Source organism: Balaenoptera ricei, chromosome 1 (genome assembly GCF_028023285.1).
Source record: "Balaenoptera ricei isolate mBalRic1 chromosome 1, mBalRic1.hap2, whole genome shotgun sequence".
Lineage (NCBI taxonomy): Eukaryota > Metazoa > Chordata > Mammalia > Artiodactyla > Balaenopteridae > Balaenoptera > Balaenoptera ricei.
The window spans coordinates 22,764,195-22,781,758 of record NC_082639.1 but is presented as its reverse complement, the minus strand read 5'-3'; the positions used below and the strand labels follow the sequence as shown (position 1 = coordinate 22,781,758).

General features: G+C 36.4%; 1 protein-coding gene across 29 annotated transcripts in view; it reads right to left on the bottom strand.

Annotated features, from left to right (window-relative positions):
* EPB41 (erythrocyte membrane protein band 4.1) overlaps positions 1–17,564 on the bottom strand; it is a 202,403-nt gene that overhangs the window by 76,351 nt on the left and 108,488 nt on the right. For 28 of the 29 annotated variants that reach the window (XM_059917090.1, XM_059917026.1, XM_059917016.1 and 25 more), the window contains 4 exons: positions 9,841–9,928; positions 5,881–6,033; positions 3,393–3,490; positions 808–980 (listed from right to left, as the gene is read on the bottom strand). In XM_059917090.1, coding sequence (XP_059773073.1) covers positions 808–980; positions 3,393–3,490; positions 5,881–6,033; positions 9,841–9,928 — 512 coding nt within the window. The remainder of the gene's footprint in view (positions 1–807; positions 981–3,392; positions 3,491–5,880; positions 6,034–9,840; positions 9,929–17,564) is intronic. The other variant, XM_059917070.1, reaches the window with a different exon arrangement.

The following is a 17,564-nucleotide window of genomic DNA, read 5'->3' as shown; positions in this document are numbered from 1 at the left end:
AACTTTTATTTATTTGCCACCTCTTTCTAGCTGCATAAAGAACTGAATATGGCTTGGGAATCCCCTGGTGGTCCAGTGGTTAGGACTCGGTGCTTTCACTGCCGGGGCCCGGGTTCAACCCCCGGTAGGGGAACTAAGATCCTGCAAGCCACATGGCAGGGCCAAAAAAAAAAAAAAAGAACTGAATGTGGCCTATTCATTTCAGTAATGCTAATGCTCTCAAATCCTTGAGACTAAACTTAGAAAAACTGAAACAGATCTTCTGTCAGTATATACAATTATGAAACTTATTTATTTCCTCCCTCTTTTATTTAAACAAAATTTGGACACTCCAGTAATAGGATTGTTTTTTTGGTCTATAATTGACACATGACAAATGATCTAAACTTTTTCAGTGATTGCACTAGTGAGGCAGACCCCTTCCCTCTTTTCTACTTGAAAAATAACTATTTAAAAATGTTCAAGAGGGGTTTAGCTCAGTATACTACATTAGGTTTCACCCTGTGGTAGAGATTCTGAATTCTAATTCCAATTCTAGTGGTGTTCAATCCACCACTTCCCAGCAGTGGGACCTTGATCTAGTTACTACTCTCTCTGAACCTCTGTTCTCCTTTTCTTAAGATGATTCCACTAAATTCGACAATTAGTGAGATCCATTTCATTTTATCACTGAGATTCTTTAATTTGATTCTCTTATAGATAACTGTACTTAGTTTGAATGTGCCCGATCACATCTGATAACCATTCTTCCTTTATCTCTCTCTAAAGAGTTAGGATAACAAGAAATCATTAATATTCAATACAAACCTCCATCAAGGCTTCGGGATGCCCGTTTGCTTGCTGTACGCTCAAAGTGTGGGGCAGGCCTGTCAATCAGAGCACTAGCTTGCCTGGTCTGAGCCTGAGTTCGGCCACTGTATCGAAATTTGGATCCCAGGGCAAGAAATTTGCTTTTAGGAATGGTGTCTGTAGATGTCAGTCTGGGGGGAAAAAACATGATAATCATATGTTATATATATCATCTCACTCTAATGAGGTTGTGAGATTAAAGACAAAATCAAGTATTAAAAAGTTTCACAATTCTCAGAGCTTCCTTATAGTTACTAAGACAAATTTCCAATCAAGCAATCATTATTTTAATTCTGTCATTTCTCAAAGCAACATGTATAATTTATTTGTGGCTTATATTAATGATATAATCTTATATCTCTATAGGTAGGGTCTTATGGTTTTCAAAATGCTTTTATAGCACTGTACTATTTTCACTATACCCCTGTAATATTTTCATCATTTTATAGATAAAAGAAACTGAACCTCAAAAAATGTTACTTGCTTAAGGTCATAGCTGTTAAGAAGTTGGGCAGTCACGGTATTCAAGCCCAGAGCTCTTTTTCCCCTCTCGTAGAATAATAATTTTGTCAAATGCACTCCAAACTCAATGCCTGGTATTCAATGCCTATTAAGTCCTATTTAATAGGATATTTGGTGTATTTTCAACTCAGTTAGGAACCCCGTCTTCTTTCTAAGCAGTACCCTGTGCTCTCTTTTGTCATGGCATTTACTACACTGAATTGAAACAATCTGTTTATGTGCTGGTCTCCACTACGAGACTGTGAGCTCTCTTTGGGTAAAAAATAAAAACTATGACTTATTCATTTTGTGTTTTCACTTCTGGCATAGTGCCTGGCATGAATCTGGCATTCAATAAATATTTGCTGAATAAATGTATAAATTGCTACATCAAATACTACCAAAAAGAGAGTATTTTTTTTCTCTTTGGGGTAGTTTAATTCAGCAAATGCTTTCTTTTATGTAATGAAGAATTACATTTTAATATATCCTCTTATTTTGATGCAATGGATTTAAATATGCTATCCTACAAGTAAATGCATTGGCTGCAGCTGAAACCTATACCATAGATATTAAACATTCAAAATAACTCTTTCTTGGGGGGGAGGGGAAAATTAGGAGTTTGAGATTAACATATACACACTACTATATATAAAACAGATAACCAACAAGGACCTATTATATAGCACAGGGAACTATACTCAATATTTTGTAATCACTTATAAGGGAAACGAATCTGAAAAAATATATATGTATAACTGAATCAGTTTGGTGTACACCTGAAACAAACACAACATTGTAAATCAACTATACTTCAATTAAAAGAAAAGGGAAAAAAACCTCTTTTTACTCTTCCTCACCCTCTTTTAAAACTCTGTTTTCTTGGTTTTAAAGAAGATGATGAAAACATAAACAAATATCTTAATGACAATAATTAAGATTCTTTAATCGAATATAAGGTGTAGCCTCATGTTTTATTTGAAATGAGAATTGAAATGTTATTTTCCCTGACTTGTCTTTCTGTCCAGTGTTCTTTAGTGCTAAGTATGATATGAAATTACAAATAGAAGAAAAAGTTATTGTGGTTCTCTCTCTTGAGACCCATTCCTAAAGAGTCAAGTTTATTTATGAACGACATGGCATAAAGTCTGGGATTTGCTTCAAAATAATCTGAGAAGTAGTAGGAAGGAGTGAGTGGGGATATAGATGGAGCAAGATTGACCTTGGGGTTTTAACTGTTGAAGGTGGAGTTTGGGACCAGAGGAGTTCATTACACTATTCTCTTCATTGTGCTATACGTGCAATTTTCTAGAATAAAGATATTTTCTTAAAAAGGCAAACTGACAACTAGCTGGCTCTCCTTTCAACAGAAGTAATTATTTGTCTGCTAGATTTTATGTTCCATCAGGACAGGGACTAGAACTATCTAGTGATATCTTCCCAATGCCTAGTACAGTGCCTACACAAAGGGTAAGCACACAGAAAATGCTCAGTAAATGAACACAAGGGGTTAATTATATGTCCTCGTGAAAAGCAAAGGAGATGAAACTTTCTTCTGTCTTCTGTTTATCTGATACAACTGTGCTTCAAAGATGGTTCTCTGTGCTCCCTTTCTGGGGTTGATTAGAACCAAGATAACGATCAGCTTCACATCTTTAACCTTCTAGTATAAGAGCCCCACAGAAGGTAGTTAAGCACTCCTTAGAGAAATTCCATGTGGAGGTAAGTCAGGGTACCTCTTCCTGACAGGACTGGTTTTAGCTCCAGTAGGGCAATCACAGAGCCTCTGGTAAACACAGGTTCCTATTTCTCATTTCCCTCCTCCTTCTACCATACACAGAAAGGTGCTCTGGGAATGTTAAGACAGTGTTTTTCAACCCAAAGGAGGAGAACTAGACTCATTTTATCTTGCTTAAGATGATCTTACCTGAGCTAAATAAAAAACGGCCAGCCATGCAAAGAAGGAAATTTCAATAGCAGGTTTAAAATAGAAACATGCATAAATAATTTATCCTTGAAAAATACTTAAGTGAGAACAATACCTGAAAAATGTGTGATGCTCTACACAGACTTTCCATAATTTCTTAGCTGCTCGGTAACTGGGAAGTTTGAATCCGATGGTACTTTCATACTGTTCTTGCTATAAATGCACAAATAAACATGGAACATAAAGTATTATTCAACTACAGTGATGCAGGACCAGAGAAATATGGTGCTGCAGAAGAGATCATTGTGAATAAAAAGAAAGTTACTAGTCTAAGGACATAAAATATCATCTGAAATTTTTTCCTACTTACCAAAAGAAATTTACTCACTGAGAGTGGTTTTTTCCACAGCAAGGAAGCCAGGGAATGCATCTTATATCATTTACACATCTTATTTTGTTCAGAAACACACACACACACACACACACACACACATATACACTGTATATTATTCTGAGACACAATTAAGTCACATTTTGATTGTCCAGACACTGCTCTTCCTTAGTTACTGCCTGCATTTAGGACACTAGACTACTCAATAATCAGGGAATAGGATAGCAGGTGATTCCTCCAATCAACTAATATTATTATGCAATCGTTTTTAGTAATAGGAACTAAAGATTGTGGCTCAAACCAGATTATTGAATTATTAAATGCCTTTTTTTTTCTTTGATTGATCATTAGTTTATCTAGATACTTCTTTGACTGAAGTAAACCACATCCTGCCAGGGCTACTGGAAACACTGTCCTGCTAGTCTCTTGCCTCTTTTTTTCTGCCTTAAGCATACTTTATAAGATGGAAAGGACACTGGCATTTACTTCTAGTGCCTATTATTGCCAATAACACTATGATCAGACAGTATCATCTATATTTTTACACATGAAGAAACAGAGATCAGAGAAGTCACCTGCTTAGTCTCACAGCTATTAAGTGGCAGAACCAGAATTTCATGGTTGCCACTACACCACGCTACTTCTGAATCATCTGTTGTAGTCACAATACTATACTACACCTCTCAAAATCCTACTGTTGTTCTTTATTGCTTTCTTAAGTAAGAATTTTGCATTTTTAGTATATATTATATAGTTAACATTTAAAGAAACCAAGGACTTCCATTATCATATATATATATATATATATATATTTTTTTTTTTTTTTTTTTTTCCTGCCTTCCCACATTAAAATGTAAGATTGTTGAGGAATGGACTTGAGGACACAGGGAAGGGGAAGGGGAAGCTGGGACGAAGTGAGAGAGTGGCATGGACTTATATATACTACCAAATGTAAAATAGCTAGTGGGAAGCAGCCGCATAGCACAGGGAGATAGGCTCGGCGCTTTGTGACCACGTAGAGGGGTGGGATAGGGAGGGTGGGAGGGAGACGCAAGAGGGAGGAGATATGGGGATATATGTATATGTATAACTGATTCACTTTGTTATAAAGCAGAAACTAACACACCATTGTAAAGCAATTATACTCCAATAAAGATGTTTAAAAAAAAAAAGATTGTTGAGGGATGGACTCTTCTATTGATATTTACTGTTCCTAGCCCCTAGAATAGTGTCTGACACAAAGAAAGCCATCAATAAATATTTGTTGACTGAATGACTCTTGGATTTGAAACTCTTTGACTTTTGCTAGGCACAGGTAAATAACTATGGTATAAATAAATGCTTCAGTGATAATCCTTATCTGAAATTTTAAGGCTGCACATTCGGTATTTCCATGTTCAAATAATGAGCCATTTTTCACCAGCAGATGGTGATATATACACAAAAAAGCCTCTTTACATTAGTACGATGCTTTCCTGTTCAGAGCTTTTGCCTCTGTCATCTCATTTGATCTTCAAATCAACCTTGACAGAGCAGGTATTATTCCCCTTGAATGGTAAGGAACACTTTAGATTTATCCAGGGTCTTTTACTTAGTAGGTGGCAGAGTAGGCACTAGAACTTTTTTTTTTTTAATTTAATTCCTACTTGAACAATTTTCTGCTATACCATGATGGCTCTTTAATATAAAAGTTAAATTTGGCCAGCATTAGTATATTCTGAAAATTGACCACCAACTAGTAACTGAGTTATCTGGTACAAAGTTGAACATCCAACTCTACTAAAAATCTACAACTTGACCCTAGGACACATTCCCAGTAACTACTAGAACCTACATATACAAATAATTATATAAGGTAAGGTGGTACGAAACATAAGTAATTTAACCCCACAATTTAAAAATCTCACGCTACTTAATTTAAAAATATTTTCCACCAAGCTTTTACCTGGAGTAAACAAGGAACAAGTTTATTAATCCAAATTTCACTTTTGGCCATGGTACATTTACCTACATGAAGAGAACTGTCCAGAAAACAAATAGGAAGGAAGAGAAGAAGCATCACGGGACTGATTAGGAAACAAAATATCAGCACCTAAATAGTTAGCTATAGAGAGACCTCATAGATGACATAACAAGGAAAACAGGAATGAAGAGATGTTTTAGACATGGTCTGTGTTTGATTCAGGAGGAAAGGGAAACACGAATTCTGTACCTCTCCAGGCCGAATCTTAATGAAAAAGCTGCTACGTTTGTAAGAAATCTTCAGCACTTTGGGCCAAGGAAAGCGGTTAATTCTCAGCTTATCTTTGTAAACCAGAAGGCCACTAGAGCAGACACCTAGGATGATATCCACTCCCTCCAAGTCCTGAGGAAAAAAAGCGTTAGTGTTTCAGTTTTGAGCAAAGTGCTCAACATAGTCGACTATTATTAGACAATCTGAAGATATCAACAACCAAATACAGTTACAAAGAATACAATGAAAAATAAAGTTTAACCTAACAACCATAACCCATGGGACTATTTGGTCTATGTAAAAATGTTGTTACTATACTACATTTAAAAATCAATGTTATTATCTACCACAAATATCTTTAAAAAGTCCAAATCAGACTCAGTAATTCTATTTCTATAATCTGTTCTAAGGAATTCATTCAAATCACAGAAAAAGCTTTACACATGATAATGTTCAGAATGTTATAAGAGTGAAAAACTGGATATAACCTAAGTATCCTAGCATTAGGGTTAAATTATTGTTCATCCATATAGTGAAATACAATGTGGCCATTAAAACAGTTAAATAGAATTTGGGAGATAAATGGGAAAATAATTATGCTGTGACATTAAGCAAAATAAAGCAGGATAAAATTACATACATAATTTGATTCCAACAATATAAAAAATATACATAGAAGAAAGATGAATACACCAAAATGTTAATAATGGCATTCTTTAGGTGGTACAATTATGAACAACTTTTCATTTCAGTTTTCTATACTTTCCAATTACAATAAACATGTATTATCTTTTAAAAAGCATTCAAATATGAAAAAACTAACACATGTATGTAAGAAATTCAAACAATACAGAAATGTGTAAAATTTTTAAAAAATCTACCCTCCTCTTCCCACACTCTTTAACAGTAACCAGTACTGATTTGATAATTTCCAGGATTATCCTATTTTCTAGGCACATACAATTATGTATGGATAATATATATATATATATATTATTAATATATCACCTTTATAATGAGGAAAACAACTAGAAAAAAATTAAAATTCAGTCCTTGAGGGTGGAAACTGTATCTAAATTATTGCTGTATCACTCCAAATACTGTTATTGACAACATGCTCAGTAAGTGTTTACACTGAGTTTGTTACCTGCCCACATTATTAATCATAACTTATTACGGCAAATATTAGTAAATTCTTTGCTTCAGATTTATAAAAATCTTGATTCATGTAGGTTGATAAATTAGGAAATTTCAAGGTATTTTAGTAACAACATACACTAAGCTTAAACCTTCAACCACTACTATCAATTATTTCGCTCATTATTAGTGACTGAGGGAACATCTGCTTTTCTTTTGTCCAAGAAACATGGACATACACACATCTTACCCACTGAAGGAATCGACTGCTATGAGGAGTAATACAGCCACCATCACCACCCCTCAAAGCCACTGTGAAATGTCACTCGGCTTGCACCTCATCTACCTTCACAATACTCCTCTCATAAAACTGAGCCTATGCAGCCTCCAAAAAGGCTTCCCTTAATAATTCAAAAAGAGACACTAATTTATTTTTACCATGCCTGTCTGTATATGAAAATCCTAGGGCAGGCATTTTGGTCTCCCAGTTCTGAAGTACTCAAACCTATCATTATCATAGTCAGCAAATAATTACTATGGTAGCTATGGTAGCTGCATGTCCTATACATGTATGTTTAAGTCAGCAGACCACAGGACTTCCTGGAGGCCAGGGCATAGGGCTATGCATACTACCAAATATACATGCACAACTATAATTCTTGTTTTTCTATGATAAAGTGGTCATCCCTCCAAAAACCATGATAAGTATAGGAGTTGACTCTATTCCTTATAAACTCAGTATGAGAGAACTCAGATTTTTATAATTACTGATGTTAAGTATAGTAAGTTTTTTTTTTAAGTATAGTAAGTTATAAATATTATCCTCAGGTCAAAAAGGAACGGTAAGTTACCAATAAAGCCATATTTGCACACCTTTTTATTAAAGAAAAAATTTTAATTAAATATATAATATTAATCATCTATGTCTGTAATTCAAGGAAAATAAATTTCACCTGAGTTAATTTCTACAGATAACCATTTATTTAGATAAGTAATAAAAAACCAGAGTTATATGCTTCTAGACTGCTCCTTTTCCCAAAATGAGTATAAAGAAACATATTAGTGCCTACGTGTGTTATGTACAAGCACAATAGAGAGAAGAAGAAATTACATTCAGCTTCAATTCGATGACTACATAACAGAATTTCCCAGAAGATGGCCCCTTAAGTTTTTAAAGGCTGTGGGTACAACTACATCTCTCTTTTAACTATATGTTTTGGAGAAACAATTTGCTTTACAACATTTGCTGTAGAAATATGCTGCCTGACTCCTCATGTAATCCTGATAATTACTGAATTGACACCAGCCTCCAGCAGAAATTGAGAAGCAAAACCTAACAATTTCAGTTCTGGACCTGATCTGATCTTCTTACCATCTACTTTTGAGATTCACAGAAGTTACAGTACCCAGCCCAAAACAATCCAGAGCAACATCTTAAGAAAACTCACTAACATGCAATGAAATTTTATTAGTTATTAGAATGTAAATAAGGAAGAAACTTCAGATACAGATATGCAGGCTGGGAGAAGCCTGAAAGGTCATTTTAGTCCAATTACCCGCCAAATGTTTGAATGTCCTTTTCTAAATTCCTACCAAGTGATTATTCTGCCTAACCTGGAATATCTCCAGTGATAGACAACTCAATCCCTTCTGACGTAGCCCATCCCATCTTTGAAATAGCTCTGTGAGACAATTTGTCCAGCTGGGCTGAAAAGTATTTCCCTGCAGTTTTCATTTTACCGGCTCTAGTGTTATATCTTGGAGCCATAGTAAAATCTTTACTTCACAAGTTAATCCTTGAAATCCATGAAGACTGACATTATATCTTTCCTAAACTTTCCCTTCTGTGGGTTAAGTATCCCTATTCCTTTGCCTGTTTCTCACTGGACATGGTTTTGATTCCCCATCACGCATCCTAGTTAAATTTCTCTAAATGAACCTCAGATCATTCCTTGAGCCCTTTCTTTCTCTCACAAACTCCTCAACCTCCCCAGCCATTTCAGTAGCTGAAGATGAGAGAAGTCAAGCGACATCCCTTAAGTATTCATTGTGTTAGGTTGTATTAGGTAGAACTAGGATGAAAGCTCAAGTTTCCAAATCCCTAACCCAGTGGTTCTCAAATGAGCCACTGTGGTTCCTCCCGTGTGCATTAGAATCACCTGGAGAGCTTGTTAAAACAGACTGCTGGGCTCCACCCACATAGTTTCTGATTCAGTGAGACTGGGATGGGACCTGACATGAGCATTTCTAACAAGTTCCTAGACGATGCTAAATGCTGGTTCAGAGACCACACTTTGAGAACCACTACCTTACACCAATGATTCTCAGATTCAAGCATGAAGGAGGATCATTTGGGATATTCATTAAATCTGGAGACTTAGTCTCTCCTCCAAAGTAATTCAGTAAATCTGGGAGGAGCTCAGGAATCTGCATATTTAATAAACACCCCGGGTGATTCTGATATAGGTGATGTTTTCTGTGAAACATGCCTCACTGTCACTCTATATTTTCAAATGTATCTGCATTTTAGGAAATTATCATTTCTTTTGCTCTCGGTGCTATATCTTTTGATCCTGACAGTTGCTTAGGTGTGAAACTTCATTCTGATGGTGGAATTGTAAAAGGGCAATTCAATTGATACACTTAATACACTTGACTGGTTCAACTGATAGACTCAAAATTCCAACAAGAATTACTATCTCCTCTGAACGTTTTGTAATACCCCAGATAAAGGTTGGTAAGAAATATTATATGACACAGGTCTGATACATGCATATTAATAAAGGCCAAAGTTACCATTACCTTTGCTTTATGAAGGTCAACACCATACATAGACAACTTTTTGGCATTCTCAAGAAATTCCAGGTCAGCCTGAGCTGGAGTCATGGACCTTTGATAGAAGAAAAACAAAAAGACTTTCAGTGTCACAGTGTCAACATTTACAATAATAACATTTGTATATTACTTGTACTTTATATAAACATATAAACATATACATACCAATATGTATGTAGATACATTTCATAGTCCTAAAAGTAGCCTATTATGTATGGAAAAGGACTCTTATCACTACCTGTGTCTAAATAATTGAAATATGCCTTGGAAAAAGAGACCTTGGAGAAACAAAAAGTCACCAAAAAGCTATCAGAAAAAAAAAGTTAAAAAATAAAAACCTACTAAATTTCTTTAAAGCTACCTCATCCACCATCAGTTCTGCCCCTCCCTCTCCTTAGCCCTTTTCTCCCACACACATAAACTCCTCCCACTAATTTATCTTGCCAAGGAGGTGACCAAATTAAATCCTCTGAGGGCATGGTACAACTTACAATATCCTCTTAGCTGCCTTTTTCTCTCCCTCTCCCTGAATTGAGTTAATATGGAAATTAAACAGGAGGGCAGCTGAAGTTGCTTAACTGGGGATTCTTAATGGGGGCAGGCTTGATGAAAATTTCTGGTAACAGATGGTGTCCTGCCCACTAACCTAAACAAAATAAATTGGTTAATAGAGGCATGTAGATAATGGGGCTGCTTTCTCTGTTATTAAGATGTCTTCATTACTAGGCATATAATGAATTAAATTTGTTTGAAAACAATCAGCCTCACTGTCTAAACACTCACTGTGACAGTCTTTCCTTCTCCTTTATAACTTTCTTCTCTTTTGAAAAGTGCTCATGAGCTGTTATGCTGAGCTTTGAAGAAAAAAATATTACTCCTAGTGCTGTGCAATTCAGACCAATCAAACAAAACTTCATAGTAACAATAAAGCAGCCATACCCCCAAGGAAAAACCATGTAAATGTCTATTTCCCATAAGACTGCCAGCCTCAAGCTATCTAAAGCAGCAGTGACCTATTCATTTAACAAGAGAAAGTCTCTTCCAAACCCATCTGTCTTTATCCTCATTAAAAAGAACAAAGGGTTCCCTGGAATAACACCCCCCCCCAATAAAAAAAAATCTCAGGAAAGAAACTGCAGATTTGTTAATGACTCTGCATCTCAGAATAAAAACTTCCTTCCACAAGCGCTAAACCATCATACCTGAATGCTCTTTATTAATGACTCTGAAATTGAACACAAAAAAGGAGAATGGGAAAATAAACACATATACAAGTCTGTATATTCAAGTCATTAAAAACATCTCAGGAAATTTTTGTAGTTTTTTTTTTCCTCATATAAATTATGTACTTTTCTAGTTAAGGTTACTCCCATTCTATGGGTTTTTGGTTTTTTTTTCTTTGTTGTTGTTAGTGTTAGTACTATTGATGGCTTGAATTTTAGGATTCGAAGCTGGAATGGAGCTTGAAGATTATAGAGTCCAACACTTTCACTTTGCTGATGAAGAAACAAGCATGGAGGGATTACATGGTCATAGGCAAGTTATGACTCAGTTTAGGGCAGCAGGCTTTAGCCAGGACCCCTGTCACATCACTGCAGCTGGAATCCTGGCTCCTGAACTTAAGAGTGGTGACCTCAGTCTCCTAACTATAAAGTAAGAAACATAATAATACCTACTTCCTGAGACTAGTATAGGCAATGATTTTTTTTTTAATCTTTGCTGAATGAATGAATGTGACTAGTAGGATAAAATGAGATAATGCTTGTGAAACTGCTTTGTAAAATATAAATGTTTATTATTATTGCACGCTTAGGTTTCTGATGGTACAGTGGTACATCATAAGCAACTCATAAAAGAGAAATAATTTTAATCACTTGAATTTGAAGACAAGTTTTAAGACATTAAATGAAGCAATCATGATGAAATCTTCCCCATACTCCTCCAACTCTAAGGGACATTAACGGGGTCAATCAATTTGAATACAGATTTAAATTTCAAACTATGTAGTTAAATGCTTTTCTAATAAGTAAGCATGCTTTAAAATTGTATTGGGCTTCCCTGGTGGCGCAGTGGTTGAGAATCTGCCTGCTAATGCAGGGGACACGGGTTCAAGCCCTGGTCTGGGAAGATCCCACATGCCGCGGAGCAACTAGGCCCGTGAGCCACAACTACTGAGCCTGCGCGTCTGGAGCCTGTGCTCCGCAACAAAAGAGGCCACGGTAGTGAGAGGCCCGCGCACAGCGATGAAGAGTGGCCCCCGCTTGCCGCAACTAGAGAAAGCCCTCGCACAGAAACGAAGACCCAACACAGCCAAAAATAAATAAATTAATTAATTAAATTAAAAAAAAATTGTATTAAGGGCAGGTGGTAAGAAGAGATCTTTAAAACTATGACTTTCCTTGTTAGTTGAAAATAATATTTATATTTGAGGTTTGGTTGATGCTTTGCATTTAACATTTTTTTATATAACTAAAAAAATTTTGAAACACACTTAGAAGTTACCTACAATACAAACAATTTTTCCTGAACCATTTGAGAGCAAATTGTCAACCTGATGACCAATCACTCCCAAGTACTCTGGTGTGTAATTCCTACAAACAAGGACATTCTCCTACATAACCTCCACAGGACTCTGAAAACAAGGAAATAAACAGTAATACATTACTTCAATCTTATCCTCAGACCCCATTCAAGTTTACCCAGTTGTTTCCAAAATGTTCCGTATGGCAGAAGAATCCAGTTAAGCCTCATGGAGTTTCATTTAGTTCATCTCTCTTTCATCCTCTTCAGTTTGGAAAAGTTTCTTAGTCTTTCTTTGACTTTCCTAATCTTGAACTTCTAAAGATTATAGGCCAGTTATTCTATAGAATGCCCCTCAATTTGGGCCTGTCTGATGTTTCTCCATAAATTGACCCCATAAGTTATGCATCTTTCACAGGAATATCACAGAAGTGACCCTGTGTTCTCACTGCATCCTATCAGGGGGAACATGATTTCAATTTGTCTCTTCCAGGAGATGTTCATTTTGATCAGCAATGTCTGCCGGGCTTCTCTTCCATGAAATTCCTCTTTACCTCTTTGTAATTAATAAATATTCTGTGGGAATGTATTTGGAAATAGTCTATTCCTTGTCAAACTTTTAATCTATTCACTCATTTATATCAGTATGGACTCAGGGATTCTCAGCTTATTCAATGTAATATAATCAATTATTTTCCTTATTTATTTTAGTGCTTAAATCGTCCCAGATTTGGTTAGTGGGAGCCTTTCTAAGCTGGATTCTGTGTCCCTCTGACCATTTCCCATCATTTTTTGAGCACCTCCTTCTGGCACAACGTAGAGTCAGAGTATGTGAGTATGCGTGCGTGTGTGTGTGTGTGTGTGTGTGTGTGTGTGTGTGTATACCTATTTACATCTCTATCTATCTATCTACTTATCTATCTATCATCTATCTATCCATCCATCTATCTATTGGAAACAATGAGTTTACATTGAACCCTCCAGTTTTGATGCAATACCACAGGGTTCATTTTAATTTCTCTCTCACTCTAATTTGTATCTCCCTTTACTGACAGTCAGAAACCTGGCTCCCATTATCCTTAATACAATACATTGACTCATTTGATCAACCCCCTGTACACAACCAATCTCTCTTTGCTGCCACTGACCCCTCCTCCACGTGGGTGCCCTCTTCACTGGCTTAGACTCTGAATTCTCCATGCTAGGCTGCTCCCCACACAAGTCCTCCTTACCTCACTCAGGTTCTGACTCCTGGTGTTAGGCTACCCCTTCCACAGACATCTTCTTCACCCGGCTCAGGCTTCAACACCTGTATCAGGTACCATCCCATAGGGATGCCCTCTGCAGGCCTTACCCTCACATGGATGCCCTTCTCACTCTGCTCTGCCTGTGATAACCACAACCACGTGTCCACAAGACTGCCTTTTCATCCTATTTGAGCTCTGACTTCTCCTGCCAGGCTGGCCCCCACAATGAACATGCTCCCCACCCTGCTTAGGCCCCAATATCCCCAGCCAGACTGCCTCTCAGCATGGATGACTACCTTGCTCTATCCCATCTAACGGCTTTAGAACACAATTGTTTCAGGAAGCTTTTTCTGATTATAAAAATCATTCATTCATTGTATAAAATTTGGAAAATATCTTTAAGAGCATAGAAAAAAAAAAGAAGAAAATCTCCCATAATCCCACCAACCACAGATACCTGTGCATAAATACAAACATGTATTTTACAAATTTAAATCACAAATTAAACTTAAATTATTTTCAACTTAACATTTTAAAGACTATGGTTTTTCCTAAATGTTTGAAGACTCTTGAAAGTAGTAACAAACTATCTGGGAAGAGATTAGACAGCTCTAAGCCATTAGGAGTACTGTCCTGAATTTATTCAGTACCACCTAATAATTTACTACTTGAAACTACTGCAGCTTACAGAAGTACCTAACCAGGGAGCTTTGGCACTGGTTAACTTTCGCTCATTAAAAAGAGAAGTTATAACAAAATTTCCCTGTATTTATTTTGAGCAAGTGGAGTGAGGATATAGAGCCATTCAGTGAGTTCCAATGTTATGTGACAGCCTTTTTTTTTTTTTTTTAATGGGAAAAGTTGCTTTATTCAGGAGGCCAGCAACCTGGGAAGACGGTGGATTAATGTCCTAAAACCATCCCCAAGTTGCTGGTTAGGAGACAAAGGTTTTAAAGGCAGTGTGAGGGAGGGGGCTACAGGGTGCATGATCAGCTCATGGACAATTCTCTGATTGGTTGGCATCAAGGTGAAGTTTCAAGCATCACCCATCTTCTGGTTTCAGCTGATTTGGGGTCTACATGCTTGTGGTCAGCAGTTTTCATCTGGCGGGGTTGTGACAGCCTTTTAATAATGTTGTTGCATCTTCTAATTAAGGACTGTGGTTTCAAATAATTAAGTGGGGGACAACTGACAACTTTACATACCATCTTAGTCCCCAAAAATGGAGGACAATTTGTTTTAAAGCTTGATTTGCTACTGTAAATTTAGTGTTAATTATAGCTTCATAGTCTCTGTCTAGGCAAAGGGCCACTACTAAGAATTCCATGTACATAGGCTATCTTCTATTTATCTGAGGAGCAGGGTAGTATTTACTTGTATTTTTCAATGCATAGTAAATGCTTCTGCCTAAGCAGAAGTTTCTTTGGACTGTTAAAATGTCACGTTGTTGGACATAATTAAAATTTCCATTTTGCTTTCTGTTTGTGAGGATTGCCAATCTTTACAAACAGGAGCAAGTAAATTCCAAGATGACAGACCTCTAAATTTTCTAATCATGGAAATCGATTATTGCTCAATTTCTATCTGTATACCTCACAGAACATCAACTGGACCATATCCACCTGTCCTCTGAGATCGTTTCACCTATTTGGGTTTAAACTCAGTTAGTTCCAAAGAGCAGTTCTCTAAACCCAGACTCACATTCATTACTTGTAAAATGGAATAGGAATCATTGTGCAAAGCACTTTACATGAATTTCTAATTTAACAATCACAAAATTCACATCATCACCCTTATTTTTCAGATGAAAAAACTGAAACTTAGAGAGTTTAAATAACTTGCTGAGTCATAAAGCTAATAAGGAGTGGAGCCTGAACTCAAAGCAAGACAGGCGGACTCCACAGCCCAGGTTTTTGTCTTATTGCCTAACTCAGGGGTTCTCAAACTTTTTGACCTCAGGATCCCTTCACTCTCAATAATTACTGAGGACTCTAAAGAGTTTTTTTTTTCTTCCCCCCCCCCCCACACACACTGTATTTTATTTTTACAAGAGATAAATAGACTGACACCAAGCATTGTAAATGGATGACCACAACAAAAGCAACAATGATTGCAATTACCAAACATGAAACACACTCATGCTATGTCATAATATTGACTAAAGAGTTTTTTTTTAATGTGAGTTATTTTTATCAATATTTACTATATTAGAAATTAAAACTAATAAAATTGAAAACTATTGATTAAATCTTTAAAGAACAGTAAGTCCCCTACTTATGAACCTTCAAGTTGTGAACTTTCAAAGATGTGAATGTGCGTTTGCATGTCCAATCACATAAGTTAGTTCACGTGTCTGGCATACATTGTCACGTGCTTGCATTCTCTACAAGTGGTTGTGCTTTTGTGTACTTTGCACAGTACTGTAGAGTATAGCAGTACAGTATCTTTATTTCAAGCCCAGGATGTCCAGAAGCAAGCGTAAAAGCAACAGTATATAGCCGATTGTGTTAGTTGGGTACCTAGGCTAACTTTGTTGGACTTACGAACAAATTGGACTTACGAATACGCTCTCCGAACGGAACTCGTTTGTATGTAGGGGACCTACTGAATAACAATAAACGACTCATATTTTAACATGAAAAATTTTTTGTGTGAAAAATAACAGTATTTTCCCCAAATGTAGTTAAGGAGTGACATTGCTTTACATATTTACAAATTTTTTTAATGTGCGGCTTAGAAGACAGCTAGATTTTTCTACCTGCTTCTGTATTCAATCTGTTGCAATATTTTGTATGGTTGTAATATATGAAGAAACCTGATCTCACACAGATATGTAGTTGGAAAAGGAAGAATTGATGATTAAAAATATTCTTCTTTGATACTACACCAAAACTTAACAATGGCAGTTTCCTAAAGGTTAGTTGCAATGTGAAATCTGAAAACATATCAATGAACTTTTTGTACCATATTACATTAAAATCCATTGGTCTATCTTGCATTTTGAATGGGCCTTTTATACAGATGCATGATTTTGTAACATCATGCATTTCATATCTGAAAAATACTGGTTGGCTGAGTAATGCAAGTTTTCCAAATGTTGACACATTTCATTGTACAATATTACAAGAAAAGAATCACATTCATTAAAATAATCACCAACTTCATCAGAAAAGTCGTTTAAGTATTTGGAACCTGTCAAGATCATGATGGCAAATACAAATTTTCCAAAATTCTAATTTTCATTTGAAAGCTTGAATTTTGTCATTAACAACAAATACTATCAGTCATTTAGCAATCCTTAAAGGACTGGCTCATTTCATTTTTGAGGAAATGTATGCCAAATAACCAAGTCTGAATAATCATAGTCACTTTTTCAAGTAAAAAAGGTGTTGCAGGGCTTCCCTGGTGGCGCAGTGGTTGAGAGTCTGCCTGCCAATGCAGGGGACACGGGTTCGAGCCCTGGTCAGGGAGGATCCCACATGCCGCGGAGCGACTGGGCCCGTGAGCCACAATTACTGAGCCTGCGCATCTGGAGCCTGTGCTCCACAACAAGAGAGGCCGCGATAGTGAGAGGCCTGCACGCACCGTGATGAAGAGTGGCCCCCGCTCGCCGCAACTGGAGAAAGCCCTCGCACAGAAACGAAGACCCAACACAGCCATAAATAAATAAATAAATTAAAAAAAAAAAAAAAGGTGTTGCATTCAAAAACTGGCTAATGCAGCTGAGAACTCAAAACAATTACACATGTGCTTTTCTTCAAGACAAGTACCTCAGTATGCAGCAGAAGTGCTTTCTGTGTACTTCCCATTAAATCACACAGAATATTAAACAGGATGTATTTCAGATTTAATAAAATCAATACTCTTTACTGCTTCATCATGAAAATTTTTAGGTGAACTGGCAGGTTTAAAAATATTTTATTT